We start from the raw sequence: 18,162 nt of genomic DNA, 5'->3' as shown, positions 1-18,162 counted from the left end.
TTATTTTGTTCTTTTTCATGTCAAAGATTCAGCATTAGCCTAGATTGTAATGAGTCTTAGAGGAGGAATTCCTACCCCAGTATTCATCTGAATGGGCCTCAGGGGTAGAAACTCTTATATTTTCTGTGCATATATATACTTTTCTGGGTTTAGCATCTAGTTTTTATCACACTCAGAAAAAGGATTTTTGACACTGGACAAATAGAGAACCAATGGGTCCAACTATTAAAAAAGGAGGTGGGGGAAGGAGAAAGAAGAAAGACTAAAAGAAGACAATCCAGCTTGTTTAGAGGTTAGATATTTGAAGACACTGGGGAAATAATAATAAAAATTTGAGTGCTTTTCTTTGCCTATTCGAAGTATTGTATTATCTCATAATCTCAACAACCTTTTTGAAAAAATTAAGGCTACATAGTTGTTCAGTGGCAGAGCAGGAATTCAGAGATTAACTCCAAAGCACTACATAATCATTCCAAGTTTTAATTTCAGTGCATATGTTTTAATAAGACATCTTAATAGTAAAATTAAATGTATTTGTTTTTCTCAAATAGCAGTTGAATTATATTTAAATGCTTTTGTACATACTAATATATTTTGCTCAACATGTATAGCATCACAAATTATTTTGCTTTCTAAATTATGTATTGTCCTTTTAAAAATTATGTAAGCTTCTATCTCATTTATTTTTCCTACTTTTAAAAACAGATTCAACAGATAATTGAAGGAAAGCTCTTCCCAATGAAAGCTCTGGGCTATTTTGCTGTTGTAACAGGAAAAGGTATGCAAGATGGATTATTATAACTCATTTTCAGTTTTTTTTTTCAAGTAATAAATATTAATTTCCTTGATGAAAATTTGATCATCATTTTTTTCCTTAGGAAATAGCTCTGAAAGCATTGAAGCTATAAGAGAATATGAAGAAGAATTTTTTCAGAATTCAAAACTTCTAAAGTAAGTATCTTGCAAAAGTATTTTAAAATTTATGGACTTTTTTCCCCAACTAGTGGTCTGTATCTAATAAGCAAGTTCTTCAGCTACTCTGACAGAATTGGGAACAGTTTGTCACATAGTACGCACATGCAGGGAAGATAAATTGCCCCCGAAGATGTGGACACTGGAAGACAGCACTCATACCTCCTATATTATTTCACTTAGAAAGTGATTTTTTAAAATTAGCATTTTCTTTTTAAAATATGTGTTCATATTTTGTTTTAAAGTATTAGGGAAAGTTGAACTGAGGATGTCAAAAGAATATCTCTGAATAAGTATTATCAGAATTTAATAGAGGTATTGACTAAAAAGGAAAAGCTAAAAGGGCAATTGAATTATATTAAAGCTTTATACGTAGAGTGTTTCTGGAAATAGAATAGTGTATCTGCCAACAGCCTACAGAAGTGTCTATTGGGAAGAACTGACAGACATGGAACTGTGCTGTTAATACAACAGTTGCTAGTCTGCAATTATTAAAAATTTAAATTAGTTAATATTTGATAAAATTAAAAATTTTATCACACTCAGGAAAGGATTTTTAACACTGGACAAGTAGAGAACCAGTGAATCCAACTATTTTAAGGGCTCAGTAACCCTATATGGCTAGCAGTTACTCTATTGGATTGCCCAGTTGTGGAACTTTTCCTTCACCACAGAAAGTCATACTTGACAGTGTCGTAACTTATATAAAAGATATAAGTGGCTATTCTCATAACACACAGGTGCATTCTCCAAGTTAGTGATAGTATTATTGTCCCTTTACCGTTTGAATATATTTTAGCTCTTGTTTGTTTCAATAGGACAAGTATGCTAAAGGCACACCAAGTGACTACAAGAAATTTAAGCCTTGCTGTATCAGACTGCTTTTGGAAAATGGTACGAGAGTCAGTTGAACAACAGGCTGATAGTTTTAAGGGTAAGTTGGATTTTTAAAATAAGCAAACAAATTTAGACATTTTATTAGCTGGCAGTCTTCAGCATCCATCATGTTTCACTCCCTTTCTTTATAGTTGCCTAGAAGTTGTACTTGATTTACTGTTAGACAATATGTGGAAAATGGAAAAACACAAACCTTTGGTGTGTCATTAATTATGGGATTTTCCCTTTGAGAAGAAACATTGCTAGGAGCCATTACAGAGTATTAAAAAAGTCAAGAAGTTTGTAGTAATGCTTGAGAGGAAGCTTACTTACTAAACTATACAGAACTTCGATTCTCTCTTTATAAAGAAATGTGAGGAAACATGTTGGGACGCAGAGCACCCTGTGCTTCAGCTACATTGTCCTGTTTTCTTAGTCCCACAATTTATTGCTCTGTGTCTTTCCTTACATAGCATCACCTGGTGAGAATATAGTCTTCTCTTTTCCCATTTGGAAAATTTATATATTTATCTTACTTAGTACCTGAGCAACCTGTTAAGTATTATTTTTATTCCCATTTCACAGAAGAGAATACAGGTGCAGAGTAATTTACACAACTGGTGTCACATAGCAGTTAGACTGAGGATTTAAATCTTAGTGGTCTAACTCCAGATCCTTCTTTTAGCAGCCATACTAAGCTGCTGCACCTGTTTGTGAAATGGGAAAACTAGAATCAAAGAAAATATTAGATAACTATTGCAATTATAAAATTCTGAGATGTTAAGAACCCAGAGTACTAAGGAATCATAGGTGCACCCTCAGAAATCCGGTTGATACAGAAGATATGCAAGATAGCCTTTCACCATTACACCTGAGAAGAAAGAGAATCATGGGGCTGGGGTTGTCGCTCAGTGGTACAGCACTTGCCCAGCATATGCGAGGCACTCGGTTTGATCTTCAGCACCACATAGAAATAAATAAATAAATAAATAAGAATCATAAACTTAAAACAGTTTTCTTCTTCCTCAGCAACACGTTTTAACCTTGAAACTGAGTGGAAGAATAACTATCCTCGCCTTCGAGAACTTGATCGGGTAATATATGGTACCTCGTATATTTTGTAGATATTTTAATTTACTGTATTCTAACAGAATTGATGTTAATGAGAGATCTTATTAGCTAAATTGCTTTGGTTTGGACTATAATATAGACACAGTTATCTCTTCTAAAATAAATTGTTTACTATATTTCATAATGTAATTAGGTATCATAAGATATCAAAACAAGTGTTAAAATGTTTCCTGAGAATTGAAGAATATTCTTTAAAGTGTAATCAAAAATTTTTAAAAATTACCTTTCAGCATTTTACCTTAGAGAAGTAGACTCTAATTTAGTGGAAACTGAATATTGCTTTTCCTTAATATTAAAATACCATTTGTTGTAAAACAACCAACCAACATTTATTTACTATTACACTAAATAGATAAATATTGTTTCATATAACATCAGTAATATGGAAATCTTTGGGGAAAAAATGGCTAATGAAAACCTACATTTGGAATTGAGTAAGGTGGTCATTTATATCAGTATTTATATCACTTTTTTTTTTTGTCCTTATCTGGATAATGATATTTCAAAAAAAAAATCAAAAAAATAGATTATAAGAGTATTTTTGCTAGGACTGCATATTTATGCATAAATTCAGCCTACTACCCTACCAAAGGCTTTCTTTTGGTTTCCTTAAAATCATAACAGGGCAAATTTATTGTCTTGCAAAAAATCTTACTTGTATCTATATTGCCTAGAATGAACTATTTGAAAAAGCTAAAAATGAAATCCTTGATGAAGTTATCAGTCTGAGCCAGGTTACACCGAAACATTGGTGAGTATTTGACTTTGCCATTAATCCCTTGTCTCAGTGATGTTACTATTTGAATTAAATGAAATATGCAAACTTAGATTGATAAAGCAGTGTTTATTGTTGCATAAAATTATATCTTTGCAAGATGTCTGCTATTGTAATCTAATCATTGAATTTCTGGAAGATAACTTTCTACATGGTCTTTTAAATCTTTGGCTTTTCTTTACAGTTAATAAATATATAATCATGTTTTCTATAGAATCATTTAGGTGAAGTCTTCATAAATTCTGCTTTATATACATAGCAAACAATCTATTAGAATTCGTTGTTAGATTAATCATAGAGAAAAAAACTGTAGAGAAACTTGTTTTATAAAGAGAAAGTAGTATATATTCCCAAGTTCTCATTTTAGAGTAAGGACAGTTATTGCATTCTAAACATACTCCTTGCTATATTGTATACAGATCACATTTTCAAGATTTGTTATTTATTTATTTATTTTTGCCTTTTTACCTCTGCAGCATTTTACCTAAGGTAAATTCTCATAAGAATCTCTTTTAACGTGAAGGATCACCTTCAGTTTATGTTTTGTGTTAATTTGGGCATTCTTAAATTTGTTGGATTGGGCATTATAAACAAATAAACTATATGTACCTCAGTCAGCTATATAAAAGTAGCTTTGAAATTTTTGCAATCATTATATTGATTAATAAATTCTTTGTGCCTAAATTATTTTCCATACATGGTCTATGGTATATTTAAGAATTTATCATTCTTGTAGCAAAACTATTCTTACCACCATTCATGATAAATATTTTTAGCACCTTCTATGTTTGCTCAGTTGAAGGTTTTCACCACCAAGTCAGGACACTAGTGTCTAGTCCTTAAATTTGAATTTGGTTTCACTAGTTTCCCCATCCCAGTGTCCTTTCTTCCTCAGTAATGATCCTTCCTCTCTCTTAGTCAATATTTGCCCTCCTTTTTTTCTTTCCTGTACTGGGATCAAATCCAGGAGTGCTCTGCCACTCAGATACATCCCCAGCCCTTTTTAGTTTTGTATTTTAAGACAAGGTCTCTCTAAATTCCCAGACTTGCCTCTCAAGTTTGCCATTCCCATCTCAGCATCACATTTAAGTAAGATCTGTTTAGCAGTACTTGACCATTTTTAATCTTTCCTTAATCCTCACCCCACAAAAAAGAGATCTGATCTTATCTATACTTGTTGATTTATTAATCATATATATATGATACAACTTCTTATGTTTGATATATTTATGTTTTAACCTATTTGCAGTAGTGTTGTGTAAGTCAGTTAGCTTTTGAATTTGCAAGAAACAGATACATAAATATTTGTGTTTAGATGCAAATACAGAACTAATTGCTTTGTCAGGTTGTATGAGAGTAATGTTCATAAATGATTTGTAAACTAAAACATAATCATTTAGTTTATGGGAGGGAAAACTGATCCTTCTGCTAATTAATTTCTGGCATCATCAAATGGAAACCTTAGTTTTGGTTGGACAGAGCAATCCTGAAATCAAAGAATATCTACACTGATGCAAACCCAGAAGATAAATCTAATTTATTTAATACCAGGGGGCCAAATGGATAGTGAAGGAATAAGAAACCTGTACTGCAAGATTGACCATTGAAAAGGCAAGGGTGAGAACTGTGACATCTGGCTCCTGGAGAATTATTTCTGTGAGCTGTCAATCAGATGATTCTCTCATCTTTTCATTGACTTTTTTTCCTTCAGACTCTAGAGCTTAAAAGGACATGAATCACAAGAACAAGTCCTAATCTAACTTTATGCCACATTGAATTTAACTGCACTACACTAAAAACATTTAATTTTTGTGACATGGTTGATATTGCCTTATAAATTTTTATTGGTATCTCTTGCTGCATAATGTCTTATGATGTTTTAGGACACATGCCTAATGTCTATATAATTATTTAAATCACAGGACTGATTTATATTTCAGTGTTATAAGCACCTTAGCTCCTAACATTTTTTTATTCATTTGTAGACATTGAACTGTATTTTAGTTGTGTTTTTAAAAAGTTGGGGTTTTGATTTGACAAATATTGGATTGTAGACTCTGTCAGCATTTCTACATAAAGTACTTGGTTTTCAAGAACCAATTATTAATATAAGTAGGAGATACTGGCATATCATTAACATGTTACCATCAACAAGTATATGTCTTTTCCAGTAAGAGAGTTAATTGGCTTCATAGATATGGACTTTAAAAAGGTACTCTGGTATTCATGTAATTTTTGGTGAAAAGTATTGTTTATTTTTAGTTTAAAATAATGAAAATAAAAGTAAAATAGAAAAGCAGAGTTGAATCCCCTAATTCAAGTTTGAGAAATTGAAGAGCTACAAAATCATAATCAGAGATTTAATGGGTGCATTGGTGTTAGGTATCACAGAGACCAGGCAGTAAAAGCAAGAGAGGTGAGCCAGGTAGCTGTGTCTACTGGCTTAGCATAGATGGAGTCAGAAATTAAGAAATAGAACAATAGATGACAACCAGAATATTAAGTTTTACAAACCATATTCAGAAGCTTAGAATTTATTCCATAAGTGGGCCCATTGAAGAGGTTTAGATCAGATTTATATTTTAAAAAGATCTTTGTGATATAGCAATGGAATACAGGTAGAGAACTAGAAGTAAGGAAGCAGTTGACTGCTACAATAAGAGGTGATGATGGCTTAAATGTGGGTAGTGGTGGTGTAGGTGAAGAAGAGGAGCCATTTTCGAGATATTCAAAAGCTTACCTTAAAAATAGAATTGACAAGATTTGAGTGTTTTGATGGGTAGCTAATGAAGAAGAGTTCATTAAGCGAATATATTTATATCCATCAATGACATTACTAGGAATATATGAAAATGAAGATATATTTGACAAAGATGAACACAGAAGAATCTTCACCTTGGTTTTGTTTATAAATGTAAAAAATAATGGACAATAACTTACGTTTTCTATTCAGAATTACATAGTATTTGATTTTCCTATATATTACTGTGCAGCCACTAAAAAATACAGGATGTTGACATGGGAAACATCATGTACATTAAGATTTGTAAAAAGCATTTATAAACTAGTATGAATAATATGGTCCACTTGTGTAAGTACACACACCCATATACAATATTTATATAAGCACTATACTTTTTAATAATAAACTACAAAGTGTGTGTCTCCTAGAAAAAAGATTTGGGGGACTTATTTCTCTGTATTGGTTGAAATTATTATATTGAGTAAGTTCTCTTCTTTTCATTTTATTTGTTTGTTTATTTTTTTGATATTGGGGATTGGACCCAGGAGTACTCTATCACTGAGTTACATCCCAGCCCCTTTTTTTTTTTTAATTTATTTATTTATTTATTTATTTTCAGGCAGGGTCTTGCTAAGTTAGGCTTAGGATCTAAGTTTCTAAGGCTGGCCTAAAACTTTAGATCCTCCTGCCTTAGCCTCCCAAGTCAACCTGTGATTACAGGCATACACCACTGCAACCAGCATAAGTCCTCTTCTTTCAAAGAAAAAAAAATCCACTTTAAAAAGTATTTCTTAGTTAAAATGAAATGTAGATCAAGTTCTTGGCGATAAAGAAGGTATAACTACAGTGTTATATGTATTTTATGTATTTGTAGACTATATCCCTGGATGATGGACAAACCTACAATGACGAAATCTATAGAACATGCTAGGGAAATTTTTGGATGATGGCAACAGGAAGGATAGCAGATGGGTACAACCAGATGGGTGTCTTCATAGTACAGGAGTTTTTATGAGAGTTGAGGACTAATGATCTAGAAGAGAGATTATAGGGTGAAGAAAACATAGCTTCTAACTTCCAATTCTGAAGCACATTTAACTGCTGACAGCTTCCATTCAGTAAAACTTGAGGATAATCACTTTCCTTAAGGGAGAGCCAGAAAGGTTTAAAGATAAAAGGAACAGGGAAAGAGTGAGAGTGTAAAATTCCTTATTTGTTATAGAACTGATATTGGGGCCATATTAAAAATAGTGATGGAGGGGAGCAATAGGAGCCTGGGACAGAGGACAGCAACTTGGTGATGAAAGGGTAGGAGAGGCTGTATAAAGGAAAGTGATAGCAGCTGTCTGTTATGGTTAGGAATGGAAAGCAGTAGGCTTGTCAGAATTTGGTACTCTGGATTTTGTTACAGTTTCAAAAGTGTGTCTGGGATGTAGATTCTTGGTCCAAGAGTCCTAAAAAGAAATAACAGATCAGACCTGTTCTGAGGCAGGAGTAGAAAAAAGCCCTAGAGGTCAGAGACTGTACCCTGATCTTCCGTTCTGTTTTCATACGTCTTTCAGTAGGAATCCCTTACAAACTCCTTTTCTTTCATCTTCTTAAATTCATCCACTTTTTGTCATTACTCAGTGACTGAATGGTCTCTGTTCTTTGGGCATCAGTGATGTATCCTTTCCTTGAACTCTAGTTTTCTGGTTATAACTGACCAAAGACCTTAAAATTGGCCAGGTGAAACCAGCAGCTAAGCTCTTTGTTTTGCTTTGGGGCAACAGGGGTGTTTCTATAGCCACTCTGAGCTCTGTGATTGGCCTCCAACATTGACTGAGGTTATGCTGAAGACTGACCATATGATAAACAATGTGGTTTTTTGTTTTCATTTGGTTGGACTTGGTTATACTTTAGTTTTTGTATCCTATTATAGTAAAATTTGGTTCAAGGGAAGACAAATATTTTCTTAAGATTTCACTTTTTTCTTAATTAAAATAATTTCTTTTTCTTATTTAGTGATCTGTTTTCTTAAAATTTCTTACAAATATTTTCAACTTGATCATGCATCTTTTATAGTATTTCTTTAATCATAATGTGTTAAGTTATTTCATCTAGCAATACCATAAAATCACTATGCTTTATGATGTGGTCTGATAAATTGTAAAAATTACATCAAAAGTTTTGTGTTAAACTCTACAGTAAACACATAAAGTATATGTTAATGTTAGACAAATAAGCACATGAAAAATGCATAAAATTATTAGTTATTAGAGAAATGTGAACCACAGGAGATACCACTGTAAACCTGCTACAATAGCCAAAACTACAGACTGAGCATACCAAATGCCATTAAAGACATAGAGGACATAGAACTTGCATTCTTTGCTGGTAGGAATGTATAACGCTGCAAACATTTTGTGTAATAGTCTAGTGATATCTTAAAAAGTTAAACATATAATTATCAAAAGACCCAGTTATTTCACTCTTAGACATTTTCCCAAAAGGAATGAAAGCGTATGTCCTTACAAAGATTTTTAAATGTATTCCCATAACATCTTTACTTGTAATAACCAATAACTAGAAGTAGCCTAAGCATCCATCAGCAGGTGGATGGATGAACAGATTCATTCAATGGAATACTTCTCGTAATAAAAATAAGTGAAATATTAACACATACAACATGATGAATTTCAGAATAATTATGTTGAGTGAAAGAAGACAAAATAAAGTTTTAGAAAGTATAAATTAATCATAGTCACAGTACATAGAGTGGTTCCAGCTTTGGGGATAATAGATATGTTTGTTATCTTGATTGCTGTAGTTCATAGATGTTATACACATGTCAAAACTTTATTTGCAATTTATAGTAAGTTAATGATACTTCAATCAAGCTGTTTTTAGAAACTTATTATATTTAAATTTGATGTTCTTATAATTTTGTTTTGCTTTTCAGGGAGGAAATCCTTCAACAGTCTTTGTGGGAAAGAGTATCAACTCATGTGATTGAAAACATCTATCTTCCAGCTGCACAAACCATGAATTCAGGAACTTTTAATACCACAGTGGATATCAAGCTTAAACAGTGGACTGATAAACAGCTTCCAAATAAAGCAGTAGAGGTTAGGATATAATTTAATTAAATGGGTAAGAAGCATTATCTGAAGAGAGTAGGAGCTGTGAATTTTAGATTTTACTTTCATCACAGCCACTATTTTTCTATTTGGCCTTTATACTTCATTTATGCTTTGTTCCTCATCTCTCTGTTGGAACTAACCTTAATGTTGCTACCAGCTCATGTAGATATAAAAATTTGCTAATTGGGATGGTGTTTGCCTGAGGGCATTGGTTCTTCTCCAAAAGATAACATTTAACAAAACCAGCAAAATTTGTTTGAATGTGAAATATATTGAACAACTTAGGAAAATGTTTAATAGATCAAACATTTTATTTATTCATTCTTACAATGCTCAAATTACACTATTTATTTTCATAGGTAGGCTCTTGCCAATTAGACTAAGAATTATAAAAAGTACTTTAAGGAATCCATTTTTGTAACTTGTGTGTCTTGTTTCGACTTCTTAGCTGTGTGATCTTTGGGCTGGGTGTTTAACCTTTCTGTTTTCTCATCTAAAAAACAGAAATGATGCTGTTTCCTACCTCACAGAATTATTATAAGGACTAAATGAGTTCATATATGTAAAAAAATTTTAAATAACACCTGACCCATAGTAACTACTGAGGAAATGATCATCATCATTGTCCAGGCTGACCTGTCCTGCACATTGCTCTGTGCGGAGTATTCTTTGTGAGGTTGCTCACAAAATTAGAGTCAACATTGAAAGTAATTTTTTTTTCACACTGACATTAAAAACAAAGTATCAGTTTCTAATTATTCAGGTGTGACTTCTCCCCTTTCCTGTCCTGCTTCAGTCCTGTGCTGCTTTAACTCTGTTCTCAGTTTCCTCAAGCCTCTCTTTCTTGCTGCCTTTCTGCCTAAGTAGTATGTTGCTTCACACAGTTCTCAAGATACTTACCCTGAATAAAAATTGGTGAGCTACTGCCACCACTTCACTAGCCCTTCTTACTACTGGCCCTAACAGTTTTCTGAGTCCTATCCCATGAGAGGATATTTTCATTCCTAAGATTTAAGTGTAAATGGTAAGTGATCATAAAAACCATGATTTCGTCTCCTGCCACTTACTGTTTTTGTTGTTGTTCTTGTTGTTTGTTTTTTAATGGACAGCATGCCTTTATTTTATTTGCTTATTTTTATGTGGTGGGGAGGATCGAACCCAGTGCCTCACACATGCAAGGCAAGCGCTCTGCCACTGAGCTACAGCCCCAGCCCCACTTATTTTTCCTAACCTTAGGCACAATGGAAAGAACATGGATCTGGTGAGGGTCAGGAAGTGCAGATGTTAATACCTCACAACGCACTGTGTCCTTTTGACAATCATTTGTCTTTATGCCATAACTTCTTATATTTAGAATGAGGGTGTGATAAACAAAGTCCACCATTTAAAAGCCCACTTAATCATAACCAGATTTAGTTCTTAATTATTTTTTAATACTGTATTCTTCCTTTTATTAGATTATTAGGAGCTAGCTATAATACAGTAGTGAATAATGCTTGTATCTTGTTTGTATTCAAGCTATTTTTGAAAGTAATTATGCCTTTTTTCATGTGTTTGCTTAAAGGCAAAGATGTGAAGATAGTTGAATCAATAAGAAATTTTGAACTTTTTATGGTGTAGAAGCCAGAAAACTCAATTGTCTTACAGGTTGAAATGAACAAGTTAACTAAGGCAGGCCCAGTAGCACAAACCTGTAATACCTGTGGCTGGAAAAGCCCTAAGCAATTTAGCAAGACCCTGTCTTGAAATAAAAAGGGTTGGGGATGTGGCTCAGTGGTTAAGGACCCCTGGGTTCAATCCCTAGGACCAAAATAATGATGATGATGATGATGATGATGATGATGATGATGATGATGATAAACAAGTTAACTAAATCTGCTAGCCGACTTGGAATGCAAACCTCATCTAAAGGAAGTGGCCCCTATTCAGCTCTACCAGGTGTTGTCATGTGGGAATGTGGGTATATTATTTCCAGATTGTCCATAAAATTTATATGAAGTCACTCAGTTTTTAAATGTTGGTGACTAATTTCTAAAAATTTAATACACTGTATCTGAATAGTCAAACATGTTGGGAATCCAAACCTGTCCCACCCACTACCTAGACTATAGTTTATATTTGCTGCCTTTTTCTTAATGTACTTTCCTTCATATGCATTTCCTGATAAGCTGATTTATCACATCTGTTTGACTTGATTTCATTGTTTTTCATATTAAAGTATGTAGTATAAACACAGGGGTTTTTTCTTTTTAAATAATTGTAGGTTGCTTGGGAGACCCTACAGGAAGAATTTTCCCGCTTCATGACAGAACCCAAGGGAAAAGAACATGATGACATATTTGATAAACTTAAAGAGGCTGTAAAAGAAGAAAGTATTAAACGCCACAAGTGGAATGATTTTGCAGAAGATAGTTTGGTATGTCATTTTTTTTAATTAGGATGTCAGCATCATTTTTAACATGATTTCTCAAATTGAGTTTTTTCCATAGGAGATTATTTTTATATGCCTTTTTAAATATTAAATTCTTAATTTAAAATACTAAAGTAAGGAAATAGATTTATTTTCTGTAATCTTCCCTTTAACATTTCTCTGTTCTTCTAAAATCTCTCTCTGCTATTTCATCTTGGCTATCATTTCAGAAATGAGTCAAACTTTGTAGTAAGCGGGCTCCCGTAAACTTCCAAAAATTGTCATCTGTTAGTCATTTTATTGGCCTGTGTGTAGATAACTGGGTCTAAAATCTTTACCATGTGTTCAGTGTTTGCCTTGTGCCAGAAGCTCTGCTTAGCATTTTGCAAGCATTATTTGATGTAATTCTTGGACAGCCCAATTGTCATTGGCAGAACTGGGGTTCAGAGCCTGCTCAGACTGCAGAGTCTAGTTCCTGACCAACATCCAATATTCACCATCATAATCAGACCTTTATTAAGTATCTGCTGTGCTTAGAGAGTCATGAGAGGTACTGTTGAATGAAAGGATTCAGCAGTGCTATAGAAATGTATGTATCTCACCATGAACTGGTTGTAATTATAACTTTGATTTGAAGAAATATTTGTCTTCATGTTGGAAAACTGTTTATTCTTGTTAAGTGCTTTGAAGTCTGGGTTCTTAGAGAGTGATGCTATTTTCATTCATTCATTCTAAAGTTATAAAATTTGGAAACAAATTTTCAGCTAAAACAAACATCTAACATATGATCTAGATCTTTTAAGCATTTATTTACCCTATTACTATTTTTATTGCTTTTAACAATGAAATAATAGTTATTACTTTTTCCTCTTTTTTTAAAAAATACTAATGACAGTTCATATGGCAAAAAAAGAAAGGTGAAGATCATCTAAATTATTAACCCCTGAATATCGAGGTTCTGATTGTTGCATTTTGTGCAGTTCAATGTGTATTATACCTACCTACCACTACCTTTATCTCCCCTTCATTCATAGTTAACTTGTTTAATGTGAGCCAGGAGAGGATCTCCACTGTTTATTTTTTTTAGACAGAAAGATAAGAAATAAGCAGGCAATTAAAAGAGCTCCTGCATTTTGATGGAAGGGATATGTTTTTATGCTATTTTAAATACATCTGTTATTTTGAATATTCACTAAGCTGATATGAAATTACTGAAATAAGGAGACATTAAGTCAAACCCAGCTTTTTTCATTGCTTGTATTGCAGAGGGTGATTCAGCACAATGCCTTAGAAGACCGGTCCATTTCTGATAAGCAGCAGTGGGATGCAGCTATTTATTTTATGGAAGAGGCTCTTCAGGCTCGTCTCAAGGATAGTAAGTATCTTTGAATGTGGGTTCTGAACTGAGTTCTGAACATTTGCAGTGGTGAAGCAGTAGTGAACAGTGTAAAAATAAAATATTTCAAGATTTTCGTCATTCATATAGTTGAATATTTGTTGGATTTTTCAGTCAAGTGTTTTATGACTACTAAAAAGAATAAATAAATTTGATACATGATGTTTACGTGTATTCATATTCTAAAAAGGTATAATTCAGAATATTTGTGTTTGCTGCAGTTTTAGGAGTTCTATAAGCAATTGTACTTTTCATAAATTTTAGACACATAATTCTTTCTTATACATGTACCCATATCAATCATCATTTTTCCTTTATTTCAACTGATTTTATATTGATATGAAATAGTTAAGAAAGTAAGATCATTATTAGTAATAATTTTTGTCCTTGTTAAGTAATAAAATTCTTTTTTAAAAAATTTGATTTGTTATGTATAACAACAAAATGCATTACAATTCATATTATACATATAGAGCACAATTTTTCATATCTCTGGTTGTACACAAAGTAAAGTTACATCCTTCATGTTTTCTTATATGTACTTAGGGCAGGGATAACCATTGCATTCCACTAATTTTCCTAACCCTATGCTTCCTCTCTTCCCTTTTCCCTTTTGCCCTATCTAGAGTTCATTTAATCCTCCCCTCCACACACACACACACACACACACACACACACACACACACACACACCATATTATGGCTCAGCATGCTTAAAGCAGAGAAATAATTCGGCAGTTGGTTTTTGGGGATTGGCTAATTTCACTTTTCATTATATCTCTAGCTTCATCCATTTACCTGCAAATGCCATGAATTGATTCTTTTTTAATGCTGAATAATATTCCATTTTGTATATATACCACATTTTCTTTATTCATCTACTGAAGGGCATCTAGGTTGGTTCCACCTAAATGTTAGTTCATATGGCAAAAAAGAAAGGTGAAGATCATCTAATGGGCTGGGGATGTGGCTCAAGCGGTAGTGTGCTCGCCTGGCATGCGTGCGGCCTGGGTTCGATCCTCAGCACCACATACAAACAAAGATGTTGTGTCCGCCGAAAACTAAAAAATAAATATTTTTTAAAAAAAGATCATCTAAATTATTAACTCTGGAATATCGGGGTTTAACTATTGTGAATTGTGCTGCTATAAACATTGATGTGGCCGTGTCCCTGTTAGTATGCTGTTTTTAAGTCCTTTGATGAATTAATTTAAGTTTTGTTTTTTTTTTTTTTTCTAGCTGAAAATGCAATTGAAAACATGATAGGCCCAGACTGGAGAAAAAGGTGGATATACTGGAAAAATCGGACCCAAGAACAGGTAAAAACGACTCTGTGGTCTCATAATAATATAATTTTGTTCATTTTAATTCAAGCATTAAAATATAATCTTTGCCTGGCTCTAGATCAATCCTAAGAATTTAAAATATTTTATATTTGCCTTTCTAAGATATAATGAATCTTTAAAATAAAGAATAAACTATCTGAGAAGGTTTTAAAAGTCAAGTAACTGTGTTAATAAAAGAAAATGAAGATAAAACATGACCCTTTTTTGGCTGACTACTTTGTTTATTTCAGTTCTCTACTTGAGATTAAGGAAAAAAAAAAGATTGGGATGGGGCTATAGCTCTGGCAGAACACTTATCTAGCACAGGTGAGGCACTGGGTTCAATTTTTAGCACCATATAAATATAAACAAATAAAGTAAAGGCATTCTGTTCATTTACAACTACAAAAAAAAAGGATTAGTTATGAACAGAAAAAAACTGAAAAGGATTTCAAAAGATGCATAGAATATGATTAGGAAGAAAAATAATTAATGATTTTTGCCGTATTTTGTTCTCCCTAGATTTTTCTGTTGGAAATCTATTCAAATTATTTTATTGCTTTGTATATTTTGTTCCTGTGTTTGCAATGTAAATATAAAAATTCACACAGGGCATAGTTACAGAATTTGTTCCTTTAATAAACGTTAAAAGAGCACTTCAGAAGAACAAAATGGAAAAGTCTAATGATAAATAACTAAAAATAAGTAAATTGCAGAAAAATGTATGTCATTCATGTCCTCATCCCTGCCTTCACCACTTTTTTTCCTTCTTTGTTTTTAGCTTGTTTTCCTGTCTCACTTTCAGGCTTATACCTCTGTTCTTACACTTATTCCTTAAATGAATCTAAATAGAATATAGAATCTAAATATACAAATGAATGAAGTTGTAAGAAAAAGGTAACATCCAATCTACTTTCTGTTCTTGTTTTGTTTTTTTGTACCCATTTAATTAGAGAAAAAAATGGCTAAAAAGTAGAAAAATTGGGAGAGGAGATAAAAATAATGAAAAATTACCTAAGGACATGCACTTTGTTCTTTATATTTTTATTTTCATCTTAAATAGTTGAATTAAATAATCAACACCCTATTTTCTTCTAACTTTTCACATTTCTTGTTTCATAAGATATCCCATTTCTCAACTTGGCTCAAATATTGAATACAGTTCCCTCTCCCAGCCCCATCTTTCTCTTCCTCTCTCCTTCTCTTTTTTCCTCTAAGACTTTAGTGGAAAATGACTCATTAAGAGCTTGCATAGAAGCTGGGAAAGTAGACAGAGTGGGTGATTAGAGTATGTGTTTAGGGTACATCAATTATCTCTCCTGTACATATGGGCTGAGAGGAGGGGATCTGTCAGAGGAGGATTTCTGGGGAATCCATTAGAGGCTTCTGACATTTGAGACAGGAAGAGGCATTGATTGATTACAAAGTGCTGGTGTAAGACAGATAAACTCAAGAGAAAATTGAATGAATTTTCAATTCAAGCTTAGGGGAAATTGGGCCTAAAATATCCATAATAATCAACAGTAGCAGAACTTGCCTTAGCATCTAGTGGTAAATATCCTTTGCCAGAGCATACTTGGAAAAGATTCCTGATTATCAGGGTTTTTAAAATTTTTTTTTTTTTTTTTTTTTTTTGTTTACTAGAACTGGAAGAGAAGTAAAGGAATTTATTTTAAGGTCATTGCAAAAGATGTGTAAGCCTGGATGAGCAAGAGAAGAGCTTTCTTTTTCAGAGAAGAGCTTTCTCTCCCAAAAATTACAGGGCAACATGTGTACCCAGCTGACTGAACAGAGGCGACATTTAGGCTGTGGAGAGAGACACTTCTGAATCACCTGGGGAGATGTTTTTATATTAGTTTTTTCCTTCAAAAGATAGCCTTGTGTCAGACTTGCAAGTCAAGTTATATTCTGACCTTCAATCCTTCCTACTCCTGGTTGGTTCTATACCTCACACTCAGAAATTACCATAGAAAACAAATTCTAGAAGAGGTTGAGAATAGCTCCAGGTCTCATATTGCAAGTTTAGGTAGCTATGTTACAGTTCTGTCTTGAGTAACAGGATTTAGCAGGAAAGGAAAAAAGAAAAAAAAAAAAAAAAAGATTGTCCTGTGAAATTAGAAATACATGCTACGTGCTCTGAAAAGTATTTTTTATTTTATGTTTTCCTTAGATTCCTAGGAAAATCATATCCTTTGAAACATTTTCACTTGTCTGAGCTGAATTAATTTTTAGGATAAATAAGAGAGAAGTTGTCTTTTGAAGACTAAGTGTCATGGTGAAGTGCTTGATGTCTAGGAAGGTAGAAGTGAAAATGCAGGCCAGGGCGAGTTAGAGGGAACTCCTTTAACAGAGATTTCCTTCCTACCTCAGACTGAATAGAAATATTTAACCAAACAGTGAATGCCTCTTTACTAATATTTCTCCTAATGTGCCATATCTTCAGAGAGTAGTAATTGGTACTTCTATTTACAAGCTAATTAGTTGCATTTAAAAGTGTTATTCTTGTTTAAAAACTTATATTCCATAGTTGTGGTACAGTTTGGAGCAAAGTCTTGTTGTAACTTGTTTAGAGTAATAGATTTTTTTTATCATACAATTTTAAATGAAGGATTGAAAAATGAAAAATTAATTTGACACAGTATAAAAGTCTTGTTTTCAAACTTATAATGTGTGTTTATGTGTATTATATCTGTTTTCCTTCTTTGCTGAGCTTTATGAACAATTATAGAGAAGAGGCTGAAAGTGAATCATTTAAGAATGATAAGTACCTCACAGGAACAGTCTGAAGTGTGATTTTTAATGAAAAGACTTTTTTAAAATGTCAAACTAGCATTTTGTATTTAGTCAGGGAAAAAAGGTCAACAGATCTGAGTTCTCTTGGGCATTTGTAGAACATCTTTTCTCGTTTTCAGAGTTCTTTTCCCTAAGCCTAAAGTAGGTGGAGAAAAGGAAGTATATAGTAAGATACCTGGTGCTGTGACTTCAATAGTAAAACATTGCAACAAGAGTAAAATTTAATAAATAGGTCTGATTCCTATTTTTCCCCCTTTTTAAGGCAAATTGCCCCGCATTCATAGATCACTTACCCATATTTGTGTTAGGATACTGTGTGTTTTTCTTGCTGTGATTAAGCTTATGTCACCTATTATGCAATAGCGATGTACCTATTAAAATTGGACTCTGTTTTTACAAGTGCCAAAGTAAAAGCATCTAAGCATAGTCCTCTTTTCAACATTTTAAAGTCTGTTCACAATGAAACAAAGAATGAATTGGAGAAGATGTTGAAATGTAATGAGGAACACCCAGCGTATCTGGCAAGTGATGAGATAACCACCGTCCGAAAGAACCTGGAATCCCGAGGAGTAGAAGTAGATCCAAGCTTGGTAATAAATATTGCTGAAAAACACAAATCT

The 18,162-nt window shown here is 33.0% G+C and overlaps 1 protein-coding gene across 4 annotated transcripts in view; it reads left to right on the top strand.

The window, feature by feature from the left end:
* Window positions 1–18,162, top strand: part of Opa1 (OPA1 mitochondrial dynamin like GTPase) — an 83,212-nt gene that overhangs the window by 38,642 nt on the left and 26,408 nt on the right. For all 4 annotated transcript variants that reach the window (XM_026400291.2, XM_026400290.2, XM_026400293.2 and 1 more), the window contains 10 exons: window positions 706–778; window positions 879–951; window positions 1,791–1,906; window positions 2,878–2,942; window positions 3,654–3,730; window positions 9,439–9,604; window positions 11,883–12,035; window positions 13,296–13,404; window positions 14,664–14,743; window positions 17,992–18,132. In XM_026400291.2, coding sequence (XP_026256076.1) covers window positions 706–778; window positions 879–951; window positions 1,791–1,906; window positions 2,878–2,942; window positions 3,654–3,730; window positions 9,439–9,604; window positions 11,883–12,035; window positions 13,296–13,404; window positions 14,664–14,743; window positions 17,992–18,132 — 1,053 coding nt within the window. The remainder of the gene's footprint in view (window positions 1–705; window positions 779–878; window positions 952–1,790; window positions 1,907–2,877; window positions 2,943–3,653; window positions 3,731–9,438; window positions 9,605–11,882; window positions 12,036–13,295; window positions 13,405–14,663; window positions 14,744–17,991; window positions 18,133–18,162) is intronic.

The sequence above is a fragment of the Urocitellus parryii genome, chromosome 2 (genome assembly GCF_045843805.1).
Source record: "Urocitellus parryii isolate mUroPar1 chromosome 2, mUroPar1.hap1, whole genome shotgun sequence".
Lineage (NCBI taxonomy): Eukaryota > Metazoa > Chordata > Mammalia > Rodentia > Sciuridae > Urocitellus > Urocitellus parryii.
Note: the sequence above shows the minus strand (reverse complement) of the source record. Positions and strands in the feature narration are given on the sequence as shown.